Genomic DNA, 23551 nt, shown 5'->3' on the forward strand with positions numbered 1-23551 from the left:
GTGTATACCCAAGGTGGTCCAGGAAGAGAAAGCCAAGGTGAGGACCAGAGCCATCCCAGACTTTTCCTAGGGCTTGTTGGCTTCCTGATAGTTGGGTACTTGAGCCCTGAGAATCTAGCTGGGATGCTCTGGGGAAGGGGAAGGGAGTGCTCCTGAGGACAGCCCCAGGGCCAGCAGAGGGAAGACAAACAGGCAGCAAAACTTCTGGGGCCAGCCTCCAGCCACCTCCCGCAGAGCTCTGGGCCCAATACTGAGAGAGTCAAAAGAGAGAGAGAACATTCAAGAAAGGGGACATTTAAAAAAAAAAAGGTCTGATCTCTACACAGCTGAGGTATTAAGAGAGACGGGCCTGGTCCCAGGGTACAGACACTCCAGGGGGGCTTTGTTCTGGCGAATTAAGGACCACACACGTGACCCTGGGAGCTCCAAGCAGGCCCTGCAGGTCCGAGAGACCAACTCTGCTCCAAAGGAGTCCCCTGGCCTCTGAAGGAGGCAGCCCCTCCAGTGCCACCTTCTCCTGAAGGTGCCCCTGTCCCCGCTGCCCCACGTCAGTGTTGCCAGTCCGCAGGAGTCACACAGGGCAGCCCGAGATGTGTTACACGGTCTCGGGCGGCGGCTTACTGTTTCTGGTCATACCATCCTTCCCCCCCGCCCCCCCCCCAACACCGCCGGTTCCCCGTGGTTCCTCTAGGTTCTGAGTGAGGCAAGCAGCAAAGAGGGGACGGGAGAATGCTTTATCAGAGGGAGTAAAGTGCAGGCAGCAACTCGGGCACTTGGTCTGGACGCAGGAGAGGCCAGGCTGCACCCCCCCCACCCCGGCTCAGCGCTCAGGGCCTCAGTAGCGATACACCTTCAGTCTGTTGTTCTCATCCAGGCCCAGCTGCAGGAGGCCGGAACCAGCCGTTGGCTTGGGTATCGAGGAGAAGAGATGTCTGGCCACAAGGTGAAGGAAAACTCTGCAGTCAGCTGAGCACGCCTGGGGAAGGGTCACAGGCCAAACGGGGTCCTCCTCACACCCCCAGGGCCCACACGCCTTGGCAGTTACAGCAAGAAGGGATCAGGGTTTGGACAGCAGCTAAAAAGATACGACTTGGGGTCATTCTTGTAATGTTCCAGCCACTTGCGGTGAGCCTCGATTATGTCCTGGAAGTTGGCGCTGCCCACCTCGGGGACTTGGGAGGGAGGACGCTGCAGGAGGCGCAGCTGCTCACTGCAGGGAGGGCAGAGGAGGCAGGAGTGCCAGAGGGTTGGGGGGTTTCTGGAGCAAGGCAAGAATGCCCCTCGGGGATGAGGAGCATCTGTTTCCAAAAGGGTGAATGCTCCTGACGGCAAGGCTCCCACATCTGCCTGTTCCCGGCCAATCTCATTTGCAAAAGCTTCCCTCTCTATCGACTCAAATACCTTCGCAGCATCAGCTCCCAAGTTGGCCAAAGGGTGAGAGGGGTTGTACTTATGGTTGGGGGCCTGCAGGTGTACATCAGGGGCTATATTTGGTAAGGAATAAGATGAATGGGAAACTAATAACAGGTTTCAATAATTGCCCATCTGTCTCCCCCCACAGGGCGCCCTCTCTCTCTCTCCAGATGTTGCTCAGCGAGCCTAGGGGAAGAAGGGAGCCGTGTGATGCAGACAGAGAGCTCAGGGGCAAGAGATGAAGGCCACACTCCACGGCTGGAAGGGGCAGGGTCCCTCCAGGGGCCCATTTCTCCCCAAGGTGCCACAGGGCAGCTTCCTCACAGGGCTGGATCAGGTAAGGCCCGCCGGGCCCCACTGGGACCTCATCGGTTGGGACTTTTCTCTGGCTGCGGAGGTGCACCGCAGACCCAGGCAGCTTCGCGGCCTGGGGACCTGCCTAACCGCTCTGGGTGATGTGACAGGGAGTTCTGGTCCCCTCACAGGTCCCACCTGCCCAGGGAGCTGCAGCGAGCAGCTGAACGGTGTGGCTCCACCCTGAGCCCACAGGGAGGCTTACCTGGCAGACACATACCCCAGCCTGTTTTCCAGGGGGGCAGGGCCACTGCTGAGGAACGGGATGCCAGCTGGAAAAGTGGGAGGAAAGCGTTCAGAAATGGGCAGCGGTTCAGCTGAGCCAGCCCCCTCCTGCCTTCCCCGAGAAACTGCAAAGGCACTGCCCCCCAAACAAACAAAAACAGGAAAAGCTTCTGTGGTTGGAGGTGAGAGACAGAGGATGGCCAGGAATGGTCCTATTTATTTTATTTCTAAAACTGAAATTATTTTCAATTTGGGTCAGGATAAGGAGACGAACTTTTTCCTTCAAATAACTGTTTTTATGGCTTTTCACATTCCTTAGCAGGGCTATGAGACCAGGGGAGGCCACATACAGCCAAGGGGTCATGAACCCTGGAGTCACAGAGACATGGGGTCAAAACCCAGTCTGCTGTTCACTCCCTGGGTACCCTGGAGCATATTATCAATACCTAACCTCTGAGTCTCAGTTTCCCCATCTGTAAAATGGGAATAAATATTATAACCTCAGAGGGTTAATATAAGGACTAAATGAAAAACCATATGTAAAATGCCTAGCCCATAATATATATAACACACAAGATGGCAGCGATCATGACACTGACAACAGTGACCTCCTAGGTTCGGCTGAGCTCTAGAATCCATCGTAAAGGCCCCATCCGGTAAACCGTCAAGACACATAGGGCCTCCAGCCACAGGGCGAGCAGCAAGGTCCTCTCAGGCACCCGCCATGGAGTCAATGGGCCATGCCAAAGTTGGGGGTGAGGCGTAGGCAGAGGAGGAAGGCAGGGAGGCTGAGCCCAGAACCACGCATGGCCTAGAGGGAGGCTTACTTGGAAAATACTTGCGCCACTTCTCCACCAGGAAGTCGTCCACGGTCTGAGCCACGGAGGAGGAGAGCCGGGGGCCCAGCTCTGGGTCCCAGGCCCACTGGGTGGACGTGGGTGGAGCCGGGGATGAGGCTGAGACCCGGGCCAGGGACGGGTAGGAGGGAGCGGGGGTGCTCCTGGAGGCCTGGGTGGGGAGCGGTGCGGGCGTGGAGGTGAAAAGCGGCGGAGGCTGGGTGTTGAGGCTGCCCAGCACGCTGAGGACACCGTTGAGCTGGCTGCTGATCCGCTGCAGAGAGCTGCTCAGGTAGTGGATCTTGTTGGGGAAAGTGGGACTTGGGGTCGGGCCGACTGAAAGGGAAGAGGCAGAGGGTGGGGCAGGACTCGGGCTCGGGGCCCTGGAATGGCCCAGGCCAAGCTGGCACTGTGCATCCTACCGGCCCACATCCCCACCCCTTCCCCGTTCCTCCCAACAAAAGCCCCAGGGCTTCTGTGTTCCAGACAGGAAGCTGGCCGAGAGAAAGAGCATCCCCAGGGCGAGGCCCGCCACCCCTTTGTAGGCCACAGCTGCAGAGGGAGAAGAGCCTTCCCGGGGGGGGCAGGGGGCGGCACCAGGAGGGACAGGCTAAGAGGGACCCCTGTCTCACTGTGAGGACCTTGCACGCTCAGAAGGCTTCCCCTGAGCCTCTGGGCCCTGTGCGCTGGGAAGCCCAGAGGGCTCACTCCTGCCCAAGGGCTCACACCTGCTCCAGACACTGGCCCCCGGAGGCCCGCCACGCAGGGCTGCAGGGAGGGGCTGCACCTCCGCTCCCCATGGATACCCCACTCACTGTGAGGCAGGGGGCAGGATTCGGAACTGTCACTGCTCCCGTCTTCCAGGTCGCTGAGGTCAAAGGTCACCACCTTCTTGGTGGGGGGCCCTCTCAGAGTGTCTTCATCTGAAGCCTAGTGGGTGAAGCGGCAGTAAGGACTTGCCCTGTGCTTTCTGCCCACTGCCCTCGTGACACCTGAGGACTTGGTGGGTAGGCTCTCTGGGCCCAAAGTTGTAGGAGAGGCACGTCATATAGGCTGCCTTACAGGCGAGGCTAAGAGAACTCAGCCACCGAAGATAGGGCAGTAGGGCCACCAGGACCAGGCAGACCCCCCCAACCCTTCCCCCCAGTAAACACTCCCCATGGTGTCTCTCCACCTAAGCTTCCCTCCTGTTGTACCTACACCTCTGGCATCTGGGGGACAGGCTACAAGGCCCCAGGGAAGGTAGGGAAACCTTCTAGGAGCCTCTATTCCTGACACCCGGGGCAAACTTCTCCTCGGGTACCAGGACAGGGGCCAGTCCTCTCCCAAGAACCTTCAGGAAGAGGCTCCGGGTCTGCTCAGGACCACTCAGCACAGACATCCAAAGCCCCAGATGTGTTCAACAAATTCAAAGCTGAAGCCACTGCCGTTTTCACCAGCCCAGAAGCCCTAAGCCTGCTGCCGATCCTGGGCCCTAGCAGCCCAGCTGTCCCGACACAGGACCAAAGAACCCAACTGAATCCCAGGAATAGAGGAGGGAGGCCATGGCAGCAATTGGGCTGCACCTCGTCCCAGAGAGAAGACTCCAGCTGATGCAGCTTCTCCTCCTTTTTCTTCAGCAGGTCGTGGCCTTTCCGCATGGCTGACTTCATCTCATCCAGGTGCCTGGTCTCCTAGAGCCAGGAAGAAAGGGGAGGAGAAAGATGGTGACTAACCACACAGGCAGACGCCGGAGGCCCAGCTCTGCCGTTTGTAGGCTGGCTGATCTGGGTGATCTTGAACAAATCACTGAACTCTCAGTCTGGATATTCATCTAAAAAACAGAAATACTACTTCTCATAGGGTCGTGAGAAAGAAGAGATAGAGTATGCTATGTGCCCTCCACTATGCCCACTCCTAATAAATTCTCAAATGGTTACTGTTAACCAAATGGTTATTATTATCACTGCTCCAACTACCAATACTATCAGCAGCAGCAGCAGGAAGGATTCAGCAGAGCAATGACAGGGCCTGGGGGTAGCATGCAGATGTCCCTGGGAAGGCTGTCCCTCTATAGGGACCAGCCTCTTGCCCTCTGCCGCCCCCCAGCCAGGCTTAGGGGCCACAGCTCACTCACCAGCTCTGAGCATCATCAGAATTCTAAGGGACCAGGTATGATCGTCTGCCAAGACCCTCGAATGGCAGAGAGAGCTGTGATCCTACTGATAATAACCACGAAGTCTCTGCCTTTTCATTGCAAATTAGGGTCTCAGAGAAGGAAAACAGAGAAGTAACTCAAGCTTATGCCGAGTGTGCTCAAAAGATTTTCACTTATGAGTGAAGTCTTGAGTGTGATGGAATGGCCAAGCACTGTGGAACTTCTCTCCTCTTCCCCTAGAAAATGGGAATACCACTGCTACCTTGCACATCATCTATGGATATTGTGAGGCCCAAATGACTTCCTATTAGAGAAAGCATTCCACACACTGCCCTGGCACGTAAATGTAAGGAAGCTTCCATCCTCGTGGAGATCGTATCCTGTATCTCCTGTCTGGTCTCCCTAGACTTGTCCAGTGACCCCCAAAGCCCATGTGACCACTCTCGTGGAGTCACCAGAATGATCAACTGAGGGCGAGCCCAAAGGGAGTGCCGCCGGCTGCCCTAGGCCTCCCCCACACGTCTGGCAGGCCCTCCCCCGGGCTCCTGACCTCCTCCAGGTCCTTGCACATGTCCTCCAGGGCCTTGGTGCCTGGCGGGTCTTTGGCCGCCTCCTGAGCGCTGGCCAGCTCGTGGCGCCAGTGCTGCTGGGCGGCCTTCAGAGCCGTCTGCCGCCTCCGCATGGAGCGCGTCTGCCGGACCAGGAACTCCTTGGCGCTGCGGAGAGCTACCCCCTCGGCAGAGAGGTAGTGCCGGGCGCTGCGGGAGGACAGGCCAGGGCGGGGGGTTGGAGGGGGAAACACACTCTCTGAGAACCCCTGCTGTGGGTCACAACCACTTCCCCAGCAGATGCCCATCCTGAGCACAGACTGCGGCGCTGGGGCCGGGCAGAGTGCGGGGACGTCGCCACTAAATACCCACAGAGCGCGGGGCACGTGCTGCACTGAGTCCTCCCACCCTGACTCTGAAAGGGAGCGTGCCTGAGGCCTCCAGAGATGGCCAGACACTCCCATCAGCCTGACCCACAAGCAGAGGTCAGCAGATGCCAGCGATCACCATGGGCACCTCCTTGGCTTGTCAGAGACGATTCCTCAGGCACCCAGGTCCCCTTCCCTGAACCGAGCCCCACTGGAGACCGCCGTCACGTTTCAGTCCACCCTGGCTCTGTGACGCAGGCACTCACTTCCCCTTCCTGGCATCCTCAACGCAAAATAAGACAGGTTATTGGAACTCACCTGTCCAAGGACAAGTCGGTCTCCTCCTTGCTCTGGGAAAGGGAAAAGGATAACTCTTTAGTCTGGTTCTAGAACACACAGTAGAAAAGGCCCATTGAATGTAACATCAGATACACTACAGGCTCAAAGGACCCCGAAGTCCCTCCTAGTGGCCCAGACGCAGAAATGGTTCTGCCAGCCGCTGGACTATTCACTTACAGACATAATCTGACTGATGGAGAAGGGGACTAGGAATGATAAGAATAGGAGACTAAGGTTCTGTGCAGAACAGAGCCAGGACCCCTCCAGGAGCCCAGAGCCTTCCTGGAGCCCCACGCCCCGGTGCCCCACCCCCTCCCGGTGCACTCTTGGAGGCCCACCCCCTCCTGGTGCCTGGAGCCTTGCCCTAGCCCAGCCACCCTGACCCTTCCAAGGCACAGAAAAGCTCACCGTCCCAAGGGATTTCCTCAGGTCCTCAACGTGGAGATCAGGCTCAAAACGTGGGGAAGCATTACTCTCCTCTACCGCCAGCTCTTTCAACAAGTCCTGCTTCCTCTGAGCTTTGGCCTCCAGGTCACTGTGGTGGGAGACGAGGGGGGAGGCAGGGTCACATGACGAAGCAAGCCAGGCAGCACACTGTCAGGGCTCCTGGGGGGAAGCGGGGAGAACCATCTCCATCCCTTCACTCCTGTCAAAGACCCTGGAGGCAGAGCTGGGGCGTGAACAGTAGAACCAGGGACCCCCGGCTACTCACAGCCCCGACTCCCTACAAAACGCAGCCCCTCCACCTGGCTCCACCTCTGCCTGTTAACTGGGCCGTGAGTAGACAGGGCCCATGAGCAGCAGAGGTCAGAGGGCAGGCGAGAGGCAGTAGGGGTGGCTAAATGCAGGGGTACAGACCACCTGACATGCTTCTGCAGCCTCTGACTCTGGGTCTGCAGCAAATCCACCTGGGACTCCAGCTCCAACTTGCGGGCCTGAAGCTCCTCGAGAATTCTTCGGAGCTGCCGGTTTGACTCCAACAGGTGGCTGTGCTCCTTCTTTGCCTCCTCCAGGTGCTGATGGGTGGCTGCGGCTTCCTGGGGGCAGGAGGAAAGAGAGACACACCCAGAGACGTGGGTGGTGGGGGGGCGGGGAAGGCAGGGAGCGGGCAGCACCAGACAACAGGGAAGAGCAATGGGGAGAGGATGGAACCAGGCACACTGAAGGCCTGTGTCTGCCTTCAGCGTCAGTGTCCCCCACCAGTCCCACCCCCGGCGGCTCCTGAGCTGGTCCCACACACTGGGGCTATTGGTGCGATAGCAGCCAACATAGTCTGGAACCCAGTTCCGTGGACAGATCAGGTGAACAAAGGGGTGGGGGAAGGGGAGATAGAGGAGGGAGGACAGGAGAGGCCGACAAACCTCGCTCTCCAGCGCAAACTGCCTCTGCACATCGAGGAGCTGCTGCTTCTCCTTCCGGGCGGCCTCCTCCTGCGGGCGAAGGAAAGGACCGGCCATCTGGCCATCTCCGGGCCCCGGGTCCTCTCCTGGGGAAGCTGACTCCAAGGTCCAGGGTCCCCGAGAGCCTGTCCTCCGCCCCCGCTCCCACACCTGGACATCCAGCTGAGCCAATCTGGCCTTGACATCCTTGGTTCTGGTTTCAAGCTCCACCTCTAAATCTTGGAGTTTCCTTTCCTGCACAGAAGTGTAGGTGGAGAGAAAGACGTGAGCGTAGCAAGAGCACAGGCACGCGCTGAGCAGCGAGGGGTTTGTGACCTACCACCCCATACCACCCGCTCCAAGCTGGGCTGGCTTCCCCCACTTGCCCCCATGACCTCCCAGCAGCGCACCACCTCTCGTCTATTTCAGCGGGGGCGAGGAGAGGCGAAGGCGCCAACCCCGAGGCCCTGGGGCTGCTGACCTCCGCCTCTAGTCCTGGGGATGCTCCCTGGCCCGGAAGACAAAAGCGCAAGGATGCCCCAGCTTGTGCATGGCCAGCGAGAGACCCCCACCCCTGAAGCTGTCAGGCTCCGTCTGCTGCTGCTGCAGTGCCGGCCCCCAGCACTTTTCTACCCGGGGTGGAAGGGTCGGGCAGGGCGGGCCCCAAGCGACCATCAGTCCGGGGCCCCCACCTGCTCCCGGAGCCGCCGCCGCAGGTCCTCGAGCTGCCGGGCCTGGTCCTGCCTCACCGTCTCCAACTCCCGCTCGTGGGCCCTGCGCAGGCGCTCCAGCTCTCCCGTCAGGTGCCCCAGGAGTTCGGCCCGCTGCTTCCTCTCCTACACGGACGGTGGGGCCGCCGGTGGGAAACCACAGCCGCCCCTCCCACCCCTAAAACCACAGCCCACCCTGCAGCCTTGGGTCAGTGCCATCAGGGACCCCAACAGGCCTCTAAGGCCGGCTCTTGGAGAAGAGCAGGAGAGCGCTGAGGATGGCGAGGTCCCGCCCCCAGAAAGCCTGCGCCCCGGCTCTCTGCTGCTGAAACAAGGCTGGTCAGACGTGCTGAGAAACCCCTGGGTGGAAGTCGGCCGCTCCCACCACCCCTGCACGTCCAGCCTTCCTTCCTTAAGGGAAGAGAGACCGTTACTAAATTCTCCCTCTTCCTCAGCAAGGGCAGAACTGGTTTGGGAAGGGAGTCAACTACATTTCACCGCGACGGGCCGCTATTTCTGCCCTGGTGCAAAGAGTCTGAGATACCGGTCCCAGTTACTGGAGGAGTAGCCTAGAAACCCCGGGTAGAGGCCTGGCTCTGGGCTAAAGTCAGCCACCAGCCCTCCCCCTTGTCCACCCCCAACACGAGCAAGCCGGCATGGGTCCACTTAAGTCACTGAACGTTCCCACCGCAGGCTGAAGTTGGGCAGATAATATCTAAATATTGGTTGGCTCTTGCCAGTCTATTTCCTGGTGTCCTGGAATTTCTATTAACTCTGGTGGCACGGTGTTGGGTGGTTAAAATTGAAGACTTTGGAGTCAGACCGTCTGGCTTGAATCCTAGCTCCTCTACTTACTAGCCAGGGTGGGCTTGGGAGAGTTGCTTACACTCCCCAAGTTTCAGTTTCCTCTTTTTAAAATGGAGATAATGAGAGTATGAACCCCCTAAGGGTGTCGTGAGGACTAAATGAGGTAATATACATAAAGAGCTTAGGACAGTGCCTGGCACATCATACAAGCTCAATACACGTCGGCTATTATTAATATGAGAACAAAGTGCAGCCTGCTGATGGGGAGGAATCACTCCTCCCCTAATGCTTTAGTAAAAAGGCAAAACACGATCTCACCATTGCAGGGTGCCAGGAAAGAAAGCCTCCCACCACCCCTGACCACAGGTGGTCCCCTTCCCAGGCCCTCCGGCCAGCTGGGAATGACCCCAGGGTGTGTCTGTGTGTGTGTGTGTGTGTGTGTGTGACCCCGGGGTGTGTGTGTGTGTGTGAGACCCCAGGGGGTGTGTGTGTGTGTGTGACCCCGGGCTGTGTGTGTGTGTGTGTGACCCCGGGGTGCATGTGTGTGTGTGTGTGTGTGTGAGACCCCGGGTGTGTGTGTGTGTGTATGTGACCCCGGGGTGTGTGTGCATGTGTGTGACCCCAGGGTGTGTGTGTGTGACCCTGGGGTGCGTGTGTGTGTGTGCATGTGACCCCGGGGGGGGGTGTGTGTGTGACCCCGGGGGGTGTGTGTGTGTGTGTGTACGTGTGTGTGTGACCCCGGGGTGTGTGTGTGCATGTGTGTGACCCCAGGGTGTGTGTGTGTGCGTGTGTGTGTGTGTGTGACCCCGGGGTGTGTGTGTGTGACCCCGGAGTGTGTGTGTATGTGTGTGTGTGACCCCGGGGGGTGTGTGTGTGACCCCGGGGTGTGTGTGTGTGTGTGTGTGACCCTGGGGTGTGTGTGTGTGTGTGACCCCGAGGTGTGTGTGTGTGTGTGTGTGTGACCCCGGGGTGTGTGTGACCCTGGGGTGTGTGTGTGTGTGTGTGAGACCCCGGGGTGTGTGTGTGTGTGTGACCCCGGGGTGTGTGTGTGCGCGCATGTGTGTGTGTGACCCCGGGGTGTGTGTGTGTGTGACCCCAGGGTGTGTGTGTGTGTGTGTGACCCCGGGGTGTGTGTGCACACACACGCGCGTGCCAGGGAACGTGGCGCAGTCACCTCGGCGGCGTACTGCTCCCGGGCCTCAGCCACCAGCTGCTGATGCTCCTCCTTCATCTTGTCCATCTTCCTCTCGTGTTCCCTCTCCACCTCCTGGCGCTTCTCTCTCAGGAGGCCACTGAGCTGCAGGGCAGGCGGCAGGGATGCGACATGCAGGACTGAGGCTGTTGCAGCACCCGGGGACTGAAGCACTTGGAGGGACTCATACGCACACGTGACACAACCTCCCCAACGTCCCCACATGCACACGTCAGGTGACATACACACGGCCACACCCAGCACGCCCTCCTCCTCACATATAGGGCACGGGGGTGGAGAAGCACTTGGCCTCCAGGGAACTAAGGCATAAAAACGGACCCTGAAGTCCCGACCCCAGCTGAGCTGTCCAAAGCAAAGCAGAGGACCCCTGGGCCAGGGTGGCTCGGCCGACCGCCAGAGTGTCCACGACGGGTACACAGAGTCGAAGGGGCAGACCAGCACTCACCTCTTGCTCATACTCGAGAACCTGGTAAACTTTCTGATGAGCTCTCTGCTCCGCCCGCCCAAGGCTCTCCTGCAGCTGGGCCTCCTCTTTCTGTTGAGCTTCCTCCATCTTCTTCTGGAGGCTGGAGACCACCTGGGGAGGCACCCGCACAGGGGAGCATGACCCGCACAGAGCACTGCAGAGTGGCCGCGGGGGACCCGCTTCCCAGGGACCCAGCACCCATCCCCCCGGGGGCTGCAGGAGAGGGAGACTCCCTCCCTAGGGGATGGGGTGCGGGTGAAGGGGTCCCGCGGCTCACACCCCAGGATGCCCAGGGTCTGCCCCGCAGGCCACCGCCCCTCACCTCCCTGTGCTTGGCCTCCAGCGAGGAAGAGAGCCGCTCCAGCTCCTCTCTGTGCTCCCTCTCCAGCGCTGCCACCGCCTGGGGCAGAACAGAGGGCCTGTGAGGACACAGGGCAGGCTGGCCGGGCTCTGACCTGAGACGAGGGAGAGCCAGAAGACCACCCCCAGTGCCTCTCGAGCTAAGCACTCAAGGGGAACCGCAGGCACATCTTTCTTCCTCCGAAATAACTGTCCCTCAAGTCTGCACCTCGCAAACGAACAGGGACGTGAAGGCCAGAGTGGAGGGGCCTTTCAGTAAGGCTCGGTCACGGCTTCCATTCCCCTGCCTCTAGGCCACCGGTACACAGGCAACACTCCTGCATGTGAATAAGGGCCAGGCAGGGAGGCCTGCACATCTCAGCACCACCTCCCAGAGCGCGTGCGGTACAATGACGTCCCCACACCCCCATGCTTCGCTGCAGGCTCCCCGGGCCTGAGAGCTGAAACTCCACCCATCACCAAAAGAAAACAAAAGTTCCACGTGGCCTATCACCTACTTCAGCCTCTTACCTAGAGACAGACCCACCGGACTCGAGGGACAGGGAGTAAGGACAAAGGAGAAAAACTTCCTCTGAGCGGGCTAGCCTCTCACTCTGAGGCAGGGGAGGAAAGGAGAGAAACGCGAGGTCCTCACAGCTGCCCCTCAGGGACAAGGACAAGGACAGGGCCTCTTGGTCTCAAGAGCTCTGGTCTGATTTAAGTTCTTTCAGTCATGAAATCTTCCCAAATCCACAGGCCGGGTCCACACAGGCCCAGACAGCCGGCGCAACATCTCGTTGCCCATCCACGCAGACACCCGCTCTCCACCTGGCTCCCCACCCTGCGCCCCAAGGCTGGCGCTTCCTCTTCCTCAGTGCTCACTCCCTCCCCAGGCAGCCCAGGATCACATCGGGGCGGGGAGGGGGGCGCTCACGTCTTTCCTCTCCCCTTCTAGCTGCTCCCTCAGCTGCTGCAAGGCCCTCTCCTTCTCAGTGTTCAGGGCGGCCTGCTCTCTCTTCTCCGAAGCCTCCATGTCTTCCCTGAGACGCTCCAGCGTCTGCCTGTTTCTCTCTTCCAAGCTGGCCCTCTCAGCCTTCTGTAGAGACTCCAGCTCTTCTCGCAGCCTCTGCAGGGAAGCCTCGTGCTCGGCCCTGGGCAGACAAGCGGGTGGGGATGGGCCTGGGCACTGGGGGAGGCGGGGTGGACGGACCTCCAGAGGGCCGGGCAGCCCACAGCCCGCACTCACCTGATTTGGTGCTCATCCGCTTCCACGCTGGACTGCACCTGGGCGCAGAGCCGGGACAGCCTCTGGCCTTCCTGCTCTCTCACCAGGCTCTCCTCTTCCTCGGTGGCTCTCTGCAGCTGCTCCTTCAGGGAACTGTAAGCAAAGGAAAGGCAAGTTTGTTGGCGGGACAAGGCCTTCCCTCTTTTAGGCATAACCCCTGGCTCTCGGCCTCCAAAAGCCCGTAGCCTGCCTGTGAAGCTTCCTAAGTCTTTTTTTTTTTAACTTTAATTTTTTCTTTATTCATTATTTATTTTTGGCTGCGTTGGGTCTTTGTTGCTGCACGCGGGCTTTCTCTAGTTGCGGCGAGCGGGGGCTAATTTTCGGTGCGGTGCTTCTTATTGCGGTGGCTTCTCTTGTTGCAGAGCATGGGCTCTAGACATGCAGGCTTCAGTAGTTGTGGCACGTGGGCTCAGTAGTTGTGGCGCACGGGCTTAGTTGCTCCGCGGCATGTGGGGTCTTCCCGGACCAGGGCTCAAACCTGCGTCCCCTGCATTGGCAGGCGGATTCTTAACCACTGCAACACCAGGGAAGTCCGAAGCTTCCTAAGTCTTAAAGACGAGTCTAACCTCAGCCTCTGGGTCCTGCTGCCTCCCTCTAATACCTCCCCGGGTTAGAGGGGCTATGAACCACCTGCTCTTTGCCGCCGGAAGCAGATTACAGGCTCCTTGATCCCAGCACAGCATTTCTGCCAAAGGCTCCCCTCGGCCTCCAGGTTCACCTCGGTGGCGTTCACTCAAGGTGGGATCCAGTCTGACTCCAGCCCAGCTCTGGCCATGGCAGATGAGCCACCCCTTCTAAACCCCACTACACTCTTCCCTGCCTCTTGGCCTTTGTTCATGCTGGTTCCCCCGCCTAGAATCCCCTTTCCTACCTGACGAACCCGTGTTCCTTGTTCAACACCCAGCTCCCTCCTCTCAGAGAAGTCTTTCCAAGTTCATCAATTACCTCTCTGCTCCCAACACACTTTATATGAGGACCTTTCTTATCCATGCCGCTCGGTGCCACGCATCACACTGCACCATAATTAATTAATCTTTTGTACGTGTGTTTTCCTTGCAAGTCTGGGAGCTTCTCCAGAGAAAGTCTTGTCTTAAAACCTGTTTTATCCTAAGTGCCAAACACAGTAACAGATACGAAGTAGGTACTCAATGCATGTTTGTTGAATTTGAACAGTATCACCTAGGCCTAAACCATAAGCAAGCTTTGATTATCTATGAGGGGTATCTTACTCGCAGACTAACGATAGTATCCATCTCATCCCAAGCAGACAGCCCTCCTGCGGCCCCCACGTGACCAGGGGCTGTGTGCTGTGCATGATTCAGAAGACAATTTCTTTGAAAAGCTTCTGGAGTGAATTCCAAAGCCAGAAAAGATTTAGGTTCATTTCCTATTTTAAGTTATCAGCACCACTGCTCTCTTCCACGATGACAGAAAATTTGAGTGAAGTAAAAATCCTTCCTTCTAGATTCCCCAGAAACCCTTTCTCTTTATCCTGTGGCCAAATGTTACACGTAGCACCGCAGAATGGCAGAGCTGGAAGGGTCTTTAGAGGTTAAGTCCTGCATTTTACAACTCTCTCTCTTCACCTTACAACTAAACTCAGTCTCCTCGTTTTGTAACTAAAGAAACTGAGTTAGCCTGTCTGCCTTCCTGCCTGCTTTCTCATTCGAGAAATATTTGCTACAAGGTCAGCTGGGGTTTCCAGAAATTTCTACCAAGTGGCAGCTTCCCAGCAGAGAGGAGGCCCCACCCCTCAGAAAGGCTCACACGTAAACAGAAACAGGGTTCTCGTAATAAACTACTTTGAAGACAGCCAGGCAAGGCACTGCCCACAGAGAAACCACTTAGTCAAGACCGCTGACACTGTACTGATTTCGACTGAAAATATTTATAATCAAGAGCCACCATTTATTGAGCAACTACTGTGTTTCAGGCCCTGAGTCGGATACTTTTGGCAGGCTGGTTTTCACCACGACTTAAGAGGTCTCTGGGAGGTCCCCTCTGCAGTTGGGGGGTTTGGGGAGGGACAAAAGGCACAGTCAGCCCAGCCGAGGGTGACTGAGAAGAGAGAGGAGCCTGGTAGGCGGGCAGGGAGACACCACAGGGATTTCCTCCCAGGCACTGTCTCTCAAGGTAAGCTGAGTCGCACCCTGTTTGGGTGGGCCCCCACCCCAAGTTTCAGTTGGCTGGAAGAGGAGGATGCTGTGGGAAGATCTGTTCTCTGGGATGCACTCTGGCTGGGGATCCAGGAGGGGTGACATAAGGATGGACGCAGGGTCAGTAGATCCTGTGTTGGGCTAATGAGAGAGACTGTCCCCAACCCTCTGGGTAGTTGGGTGTTGGTTTTGTTAGTTTCTCTAAATTAAGCATAAATATTTTTATAAGTCTTTGCTACGTATGATAGAAAAATAGCAAGTCTCTAGCACTTTTGGATGTTCTGTCCAAGAGGACAAGATTTAGTCTTTAGTTTAATTGCCAAGTAAGTGAAATATATTAACATCTTTTTGTAGCACCTTTCCCATCCTGGGACTGACAGAGATTGCTTATTACCCTCTCAATATCCATTCTCCCATTTTTCTTTACTAAGAGAACCCTGATCTTTTTCTATCAGGTACAGAGGACCAGCTAAAGGACTACATTTCCCAGTTACCCTTTGCAACCAGGGGTAGCCAGCCAGATATAAGTGGAAATTATTGGGTAAAGTTTCCAGGAAAACTCCTTTAAAGAATAAGCAGAAGTTATTGGGTAAAGTTTCCAGGAAAGCGCCTTCGAAGGGACTGAATGAGCTAGAAGGTGCCCCTATTCTTCCTGCCTGGAGCACAGATACGATGGCTGGAGATCCAGCAGCTATACTGGACTATAAAGAGACCCTGAGAGCAAAACCCAGCACTAAAGATGGCAGAGAGATTAAAGGAGACCAGGGACCTGGTGACGCTGTGGAGCCATCATGCCAGCCCTGAACTGCCTTTTCCTATAAAAAGAAAACTCCAGCATACATACACACAATCCTATACACGCAGGTCGAGTCCAGGCTTACATGTCGCATTTGTCTAGGGCCTCGCAGACAGCTACTCAAAGAGTAGGAACCCAAATAGAAACTTCTGGGTCCGAGAGCACCTCACACCATGTCACGTGGTCCCTCCCAATCTCACTGGGTTCCAACAGGGCCCTGACTCCCAAGAGAGAGGACGATGTAGTTGTTCTCCGAAGACAAACCACCTGGGTTAATCCGGGCTCTGCTGCTTGCGAGCCTCCATACCTGCGACAAGCTACGTAACCTTTCTGTGCCTCAGTTTCTTCGTCTGTATTATAGATGCTACAAAACAGAATTGATGACGACACCTCATAAGGGCCGTTCCGAGGACTGAACAAATTAATAGACATAAAGCATATGGATCAGTGTAATCTCTCAAAAAATGCTAGCTACCCTCATTATGATCACGCCTCCCAAGTCCTCCCCAGAAAAAGGAGAGGCACGAGCCCTGGCCAGGGAGCCCACCGCTCCACACGGGCCACTGAGGAGCAGTCCTGGAGGGGCCCCGGGCATCCCCGTGGCTGCCAGGGCGGGAGGAGGGTGGCCCTGCACAGCCGGGGCGGCTGGGCTGGGGGCGGGGCGGGACCTGAGCGCCTTCTCCTTCTGCCGGTGAAGCTGCAGGGTCTCCGCCTCCTCCTCCTGCCACAGCTTCTCCTGCAGCCGCTGCACCTTCTCTCGCTTGGACTCCAGGAGCCACCTCTGACCTTGCTCGAGCTCTTGGGCCACCGCCTCTTCCGTGGTCTTCAGTGCAGCCTCTGAGAGCTGCTCTGGGGGAGCCGCAGGCTCTGTAGATCGCCTGCCAAGGGTGGAAGCAGCATTTCACTAGGTTTACTATCCACCCACCTTTCGGCACTAGGATTTATACAGATACAGAACAGCACATACGGAACCCTAACAGAGGGCCCAGGGTCAGGAATCATAAGTGCAAATCAGGTACCCAAGGGCGGGAGGCAAGGCTACCCTCTCGAAGACACAGGCAGCATTTGTTCTATAGGACAAGCCCCACGGGGGCTGTCAAAGGCCCCGAGAGCCTGGGGACGAGGGTGGCCCGTAGGAGGCTCTCAGGGCACCTGGTAGGTTGTAGCCTGAGTGAACACCCAAGCTGTGTGGCTCAAGGGCTGGCGGCAGCAGGAAGAGAGCGAAGCTCCAGCCCTCATGGATTCCTCCCCAGAGTGGCTCATGGCCCTGTTTCCGACTCCCTACCAGGGCTCTCCCTGCTACTTGAGGCTCATGCCAGCAGTTTGGGAAGTCCCCAGAGGCTGCTCTCTGACTCTCAAACTGATCAGAGGCCAGTGTGTATGAGCCAGCGGGAGAAGCAGCAGCATGTCTCCTCGCTGCTAGAACTCCTAGCCCTGAGACCTAGAATAGTCCATGGAGGCCCAGGAATGGGAAACCGTCCTCCCCACTCTGCCAAGGGAGCCGAGCAGGAGACCCTTCCCTAAGCCAAAGACAATAGCAAGAGCACAACCAGAATGCCAGGCTCCATATCTCCCCGATGATGCCACAACTTCATCTGCTTAGAGTGAATTCACTGTTTGGAAATGTGCAAAAGAAATTCTAACCTGGATGCATAAGGCGGGTGGTAAGATAAGGAACACTGGTATCGGTTAAAGAGATGTCTATAATGAAGGCTGTTATGTTGCTTGTATTCTGGTTCTTAAAGGAAATACCCAAAGAGAAACCCCAAGAACATTTTAAGCAACGAAAGCATAAGCGGGATAAAGTGTTTTGCCTCCCAGAGTGGCTTTCCTAAAGGCCAGGACATGCTGGCATTCCCAGGTCCCTAAATCTTACATCAGAAATTGGTCTGGCCACCCAACCACCATCTTCTCCCATGGTGCTCCAGCTGCGGCAGGCCTGGCACGGTGGCCCAGTGGACCCCAACAGCATATGGGCGTGGTCCAAATCAAGGACAAGAGGGGCCAGAGTCCAAGAGGGGAGCCAGTCCCCCGTCCACCGCTGGGGATGTAAAACCCCCTCCTCACTCAGCTCCCACACTGCAGCAGACAGAAGGCAGCGGGCGGGATCAGATTAGAACAGCAGAAGTAAACAAGGGCTCTGGAATTCCATTTCAGCCCCTTGAGGCCAGAGAGAGAAGGAAGACACAAAAGGCTACTGATACCTCTGCAATATCATTAAGATCTTTCCTAAAATCATGACTCAGACCAGAAACAGTCTTGAGTTCTGCCTTCAGTTCTCTTCTGCTCCCAAGCCCATCTCTCCGCTTCCAATTCCCAGCTTCCTCTCAGTCCCCTGTCCCAGCCCGACTGACGCAGATGTAAGATGTGGCCGCCACCTCCTCTGAGAATCCCGCCCTCGGAAAGAGCCTCCCCCCGCAGCTCTCAGCCTCATCAACCCTCCAACTCATTTCCAACCTGAGCTGAAAACATCTTTTTTCCCTGAGATGGTACCTTTTAATGTCTCTCTCCCCTGTGGGCTACGTAGCTATGTGGAGCCCTGGGGACAGATGCTGCGGAGAGATGGGACATCAGCCGGCGTGCCAGTGTGTGCCCAGGCTGCACGCACCACTGAGCCTGCCTGCACGCCTGGCACACAGGCAAATGGGGCTGCTTTTCAGTGGGCCTCTTCTCCGTGTCCCTGTTTTAAAGATCAAGTATCCCAAACTCCCAGCTTAGGTCCAAGGCGGTCAAACAGTGAGCCTGAAAGATCTGTGAGATAACTGGGCAGTTGGAGACTCCAGAGGAAGAGGCAGGTCCGATTTCTAGGCCACTCCTCAGGTATCAGCATCAGTGAGACCCATTTTGCAACAGTTAGTGGCCAAGAAGAGGCTCAGGAAGAGAATCATCCTTTCAGACTGGCCACCAAGTTACTCCGAGCCATATGAGGGAAAGCAAGGAGCGAAGGCGGGCAGGGAGGGAGGAGGATATGATACCCATGGCCCTGAAATGGCCAGGGTACCACTAAAACTCAGATCACTATCAGGGATCCTGTCTCCGCTCACTTTCAACCCAGTTGTTTTAATTCATTTACCCTCTCTCTATACACACCTCATGAAAGATGCTGGGATGACAAACGGAAGGGTATCCTTGTTTCCCAGACCCAGGCCTCTGGCCATAAAGCACGCACAGCGGTGGCTGCTTGCTAGCCCTGCCTGCACTCCCTGACCTGCCTTTTGCTCTTAACTCCTCCTGATTCAGCTTGACAATATCGATGCAGGTGACAGACTCTACTAATCATGCTTTTTATTTTCTGTATTTCATGATGTTCTGGCATCTGAAAAAGCTGGCTGGTCAAGGAGAGGGTGCCCCCCCAAGACCAGCCAGTCCTTACAGACAGCAAAGGGAGTATGTCTTTCACATGCGAACCAACCAATCCTTACACCCCCTACCATCTCCTGATCTACTTCCCACGCCCAAAATCACCCAGGGCCAGGCACCAGGTAACTAGAGACCAGGCCCAGAGCCCTCCAAAATTATTCAAACTTTCCACCCCTCCACTCGCTCAGGGTACTTACCCTGCCTCGCCCATTGCTTCCCACGAAAACCCCAATAAAGGCTCTGGGTCACGCTCTTCCTTCTCGCCTCTTTGGCCTCCTGACCAACTCTGGTCCTTCCCCACGTGGCCCCACCTGGCATGGCATGCCCTCTTCTCTCTGGAAATATAAGGAATAAATTCTTCTTTCAGTGGCATTGGCCTCTCTGTGTTGTCACTCGGTCACCTCCATAAATTAAAATCCCATGGATACAAATGAGGCACAGACACAGAGCCACTCCCCACGAATCCCAGAAAATCAATCCATCCTTAACGTAGCTGTAAAGATTAATAACAAGGAAGTTATGGAGACTGAGAAGACTCAGGAAAGGAACAGAAGACATTTCCTAAGGGCGCTGTGTAAACTGAAACTGTGTGGTCCAGGAGAGAGCCCCCCAGCAGGGGCAGCCTCACTGGGATGGGAGGAGAAACACAAAGGAAGGGGACTCATCAGCCCAGGCAGCCAGGAGGAGCCTCACTGGCCAGCTTCTCTTCCAGAAGCCCTGGGAAAATGCCCTCTGACCTCTGCCCAGAGGGTCCTGTTTCTGAACCCCACTCACCTCCTCTCATCAAAAGCACCCTGATCTGGCTGTCCACAGCCACCCAGGGGACCTGGGAAAGCTATGTCATTCCTCAGGGGCAGAGCTGTCACTGTGGGATATATCACCACCTGAAAAATGGGCTACCCCTTCCCTACATCACTCCAGCAGCGCTACAGCGATGACATGAGATTGTGCACTCATGTGCCCCGCCAGCTCTTGGTGACGCTTCCTGTGAGTAATCAGTGTATGAACCTGTCTCTGCTCAACAGTCAGCCCGAATCCTGAGGACGCTTAATCCTTTTGTACTGCTCAGTTCACAGACAGGAAAAACTGTATCACCCTGACACCTGTTTCTCTCCATGCAGAGAAAAGGCACAGTGGCTGCAGAGCAAGAGTCAGAAGTCGACGGCTCAGGTGACTAGAGGACTCAGGTCCTAATTCTGCAACCGACTGGCGATGTGACCTTGGGCAAATCACTTCACCTCCCTGAACCTCAGTTTCCTTATCTCTAAAAGGGGTGAGAAAGGGGAGGAGAGCGGAAAGGTTTCTAAGTTTTAGAAGTGCTTGGTGCAACAGCACAGGTGAGCTTTGAACCCAGGCACAAAAGATATATACTGTGTACTGGATAATTCCATTCATATGAAGTTAGAGAACTGGAAAAACGAATCTATGGGACAGAAGCTAGAATAGCGGTGACCTAGGGCAGGTGGACTGAGAGGAAAGGGGCCTGAGGAAACTTTCAGGAGGGATGGAAATGTTCTGCAAATGATCTGGGTGGTTGTGATACGGTGTATACGTATGTAAACACTCACTGACTTGGACATTTCAGATGTGTGTACTTTCATGTATATAAATACCTCAGTAATTTTTTCAAAGAAAAACTGCTGGGTAGAGGGGAAAACACGCTTTACCAGGTTTCTGCTAATGACCCAGGAGATACCCTCCCCCCTCCCCCTCACTTCCAGCCTCGTACCCCAGGTGCTGACCAGGGGAGCCCCGGGGGCTGCTTGGGGTCAAGGCTGCACGCAGAACCAAGGGTTCACTCACTCTCCCCCCACTCCACTCCTTGAGCCGGAGCCAGAGCATCCCCTCCCCACCATCCAAGACCAGATGGGCACTGAAGCAATCCACACACAGTGGAGGACAGGGACAGACATGAAAACTGGCCCTTACACCTCTGGAGAGACTGGCAGGGTGGGGCTGACCGCCACCTTCTCCTCGGGCTCCTCGGCCTCGTCCTGCCCAGGGCCCGGCCCCTCGGCCTGGGAGCACTGCTCCTCGCCCCTCTCGTGGGTGGCAGGTGGGCTTGGGATCTCCTCCCTTGACAGCAACAAGGAAGCAACTGTGTTAAAGCCAGAGGAAGGTGAGAGGCTCCGGGTGTACCCCATTCGGGGTCAAAGGTCTGTGATGGGGACGAAGCAGGCAGCGGCCCCAGCAAGACCTGTGGTGTCCCTATCTCAGGTCTCAGATCCCAGCTCCCCTCCCTGCCTCTTCCCGAGCAGTTTACACTGAAGGACCAGAGATTCGCGTCCCAGGTGGGATGCAGAATGGTTACGGCACCCAGGAGAAGCTCTGCACACAGCAGGGGTTCCGTGGATACTGCTGACTAAACACGGCTGCTGTCCAGCCTCCCCCAGTGACTCATTCCAACCAGATGAGCTCTAAGACCAGCGTCTTTCTCTTGCCAGGGGAACAAATTAGCAAATCTACACCGGCTCTGGAGCAGGCTAGGGAGTGAAGGTCCTCTCAGCTGGCCTCAGGGAAGCCCGGGGCCCTGCACCCAGCAGGGCTCCCCACAGGCTTGCTGAGTGACTAGCGGTGGGATGACTGCTGGGAAGGAGGGGGCTGGCAGGTGGGGACCGGGAGAAATGGCCCCCCTGGCAGGAACAGCCTAGTCCGGGGTGACAGCAGTCTCTGCCCCGGCCCCTGGCAGGAGGGCAGCTGGGTCAGAAGACATACTTCCTAGTTCCAGAGTTTCTAAGCTCCCCTAATCAGACTGTGCACCCCGACTTTAGCTGTAGGCCAAAGACGAGGAAGAGGCAGATTTTCTAACTCTCCAGCTTGTGTGAAACACTAAGCAGAAACGTCTGTTGCCGCTGCTTAGGCTGCAACCCCGCCCCCTGCTCTCCCCACCTCTCCAGGCCCGCCACGCCTACCCTGGGAGGCTTCCAGCCCACCCTTACCTCTGCAGGGGACCAGGGGGCGCGGGGCTGCCTGCAGAGCCCTCCCCAGGCTCCTCTGCCCCCTTCCGTTCCGGCTGCTCCTCCAGGGGCTGCGGAGGCCCTTCATCCGTGGCCTGGCTGTGAAGGGGACTCTGGAGCCGCTCCCCATGCAGAAGAGGAGGAGATAACCTGGGCAGAGCAGCAGAGTCAGGGCCTCCGCTCGGAGAGCAGCAGGAGAATTGGGGAGTGGAGTACGGGGACCGAGGTCCGTGCCTCCTGCGGGCTGGACCCCAGCCGGGGCCCCACCTCCATGGAGAGCCCATGGAGAGCCCACGGAGGCCAAAGCAGCCAGAAAAGCAGGACGAAGGAACTCCCTCCGGAGCTCTCCCTTTGCCTGGACTACACTCAGCCTTCCCAGGTCCCTGGGCTGCATTTGCTTGGCCCAGGAGTGAGAGCTGGGCACACTCACAGGTGTATGCATTCCTGCCATCACTGGGGCCGGGGAGAGTGTGTGTGTGTGTGTTGGGGGCAGGGGGTGGTGATGGAAGAACTGAGCAGAAAAGAGGGAGAAAAAGAGAAGCCAGACTCAAACGGTCAGACTATAGACAATGCATGAAGCTGTAGCTTCAAGTCAGAATGCTGATAGCTTTTCAAGGTCCAAAAAGTAGAATGACCACCCCCTTCCCCTTCCAGGGTGGCAGCCCTTCTCTTATCATGGGCTCAGGCCTGAGAAGCTGGAAGCTCCTGTCTCTCGATCTCAATCTCTCTCTCTCTCTCTCTCTCTCTCTCTCTCTCTCTCTCTCACACACACACACACACACACACACACACACACACACACAGCCGCAGCCATTTCTGATGTGGTAAGGCCTGGCTCGGAGCTCTGAGCTGCACTACCGACCCTCTAACATGGTCCCCCAGACCTCGAGCAGGCTATCCAGCCCTGGCCCACGAGCAGGGACACACAAGGCTTCATCCAATCTGATGAAAAGGACAGAACCCTGTCCCCACAATGGTGCTATGGGCACAAAGTACCCCCATATGCTCCAGCAGTACCTCCCACTCCTGACTTGGTTTGCGTACACACACACACACACACACACACACACACACACACACACACGCAGACTTTGCAAGGCCATCCAGTCAGTTCACCATCTGCCTTCAGGCAGGAGCACACTGAGGTACATAGACCAAAGCCAGGAATTCTGCCCAAGTCCATGCCATCCCAAAGTCCCTGAGGGTGGCCTCCCACGCACTATACCTCTCCGAGCCTCCGGACTTCTTGCTCTGCAGCTCATCTTGGCTGGACTGGCAGACATCCTTGTCTTCTCTTCCCAGCCTCTGGGCCTGTAGGCAAGTAGCAGTGGAAAGTGTATACTTTGGGGGGTTGGGGGGTCTGCACTGGGTCCTTTAATCCTCCAACTGACTCTCATGCCAGGGGGAAGCACTCTTGGTGAGTGAGGACCACTCGGGATGCAGAAGAGAAGGTTGTCTACTGCACAGTGAAGGCCCTGGGGCTTTGGCTAAGCCCCCAGGCTCACAGCTGCTCCCAGGGCCAGCCTTGCTGGCCTGGGGAGGATGAGTCAGACACCAAAGCCACTGCAGGCAGAGGCAGAAGCCAGAGGCTGAAGCAGAACACATAAGAAAAAGAAAATCCTGCCTTCTGCAGCTGGAAACCCTTCACTGCCAGTTGCACAAAGCAGAGCCATCCAAGAACACCCCAGATCCACAGAGGCCCCAGACCACCAGTGCCAGTGATAATCGGGGATGCTCAAATTAAGTGAGCAGGACTGGGCACAGCAGACAAGTGCATTAAAGAGGAAGGACCCTGGAGAGATGGAGACTTGGTGAAATGACAGAGAGCTGTACTCCAGACGAGAAGGGCACTGTGTGGGCACC

The 23551-nt window shown here is 56.7% G+C and overlaps 1 protein-coding gene across 10 annotated transcripts in view; it reads right to left on the reverse strand.

The window, feature by feature from the left end:
* Positions 1 to 680: 680 nt before the first annotated feature.
* The window catches only part of CEP164 (centrosomal protein 164), a 71384-nt gene continuing 48513 nt past the window's right edge, over positions 681 to 23551 (reverse strand). For 5 of the 10 annotated variants that reach the window (XM_061203587.1, XM_061203583.1, XM_061203580.1 and 2 more), the window contains 23 exons: positions 22914 to 22999; positions 21671 to 21838; positions 20661 to 20807; positions 18929 to 19066; positions 16040 to 16249; positions 12381 to 12512; positions 12069 to 12285; positions 11118 to 11195; positions 10775 to 10906; positions 10291 to 10413; positions 8292 to 8435; positions 7771 to 7854; positions 7582 to 7650; positions 7079 to 7257; positions 6629 to 6755; positions 6200 to 6231; positions 5516 to 5723; positions 4394 to 4501; positions 3644 to 3758; positions 2820 to 3164; positions 1973 to 2039; positions 1088 to 1210; positions 681 to 932 (listed from right to left, as the gene is read on the reverse strand). In XM_061203587.1, the coding sequence (XP_061059570.1) occupies positions 836 to 932; positions 1088 to 1210; positions 1973 to 2039; positions 2820 to 3164; positions 3644 to 3758; positions 4394 to 4501; positions 5516 to 5723; positions 6200 to 6231; positions 6629 to 6755; positions 7079 to 7257; positions 7582 to 7650; positions 7771 to 7854; positions 8292 to 8435; positions 10291 to 10413; positions 10775 to 10906; positions 11118 to 11195; positions 12069 to 12285; positions 12381 to 12512; positions 16040 to 16249; positions 18929 to 19066; positions 20661 to 20807; positions 21671 to 21838; positions 22914 to 22999 (3129 nt within the window). In that variant the 3' untranslated portion in view covers positions 681 to 835. The remainder of the gene's footprint in view (positions 933 to 1087; positions 1211 to 1972; positions 2040 to 2819; positions 3165 to 3643; positions 3759 to 4393; positions 4502 to 5515; positions 5724 to 6199; positions 6232 to 6628; positions 6756 to 7078; positions 7258 to 7581; positions 7651 to 7770; positions 7855 to 8291; positions 8436 to 10290; positions 10414 to 10774; positions 10907 to 11117; positions 11196 to 12068; positions 12286 to 12380; positions 12513 to 16039; positions 16250 to 18928; positions 19067 to 20660; positions 20808 to 21670; positions 21839 to 22913; positions 23000 to 23551) is intronic. The other 5 variants (XM_061203582.1, XM_061203586.1, XM_061203585.1 and 2 more) reach the window with 5 other exon arrangements.

The sequence above is a fragment of the Eubalaena glacialis genome, chromosome 10 (assembly GCF_028564815.1).
Source record: "Eubalaena glacialis isolate mEubGla1 chromosome 10, mEubGla1.1.hap2.+ XY, whole genome shotgun sequence".
NCBI classification, from domain to species: Eukaryota; Metazoa; Chordata; class Mammalia; order Artiodactyla; family Balaenidae; genus Eubalaena; species Eubalaena glacialis.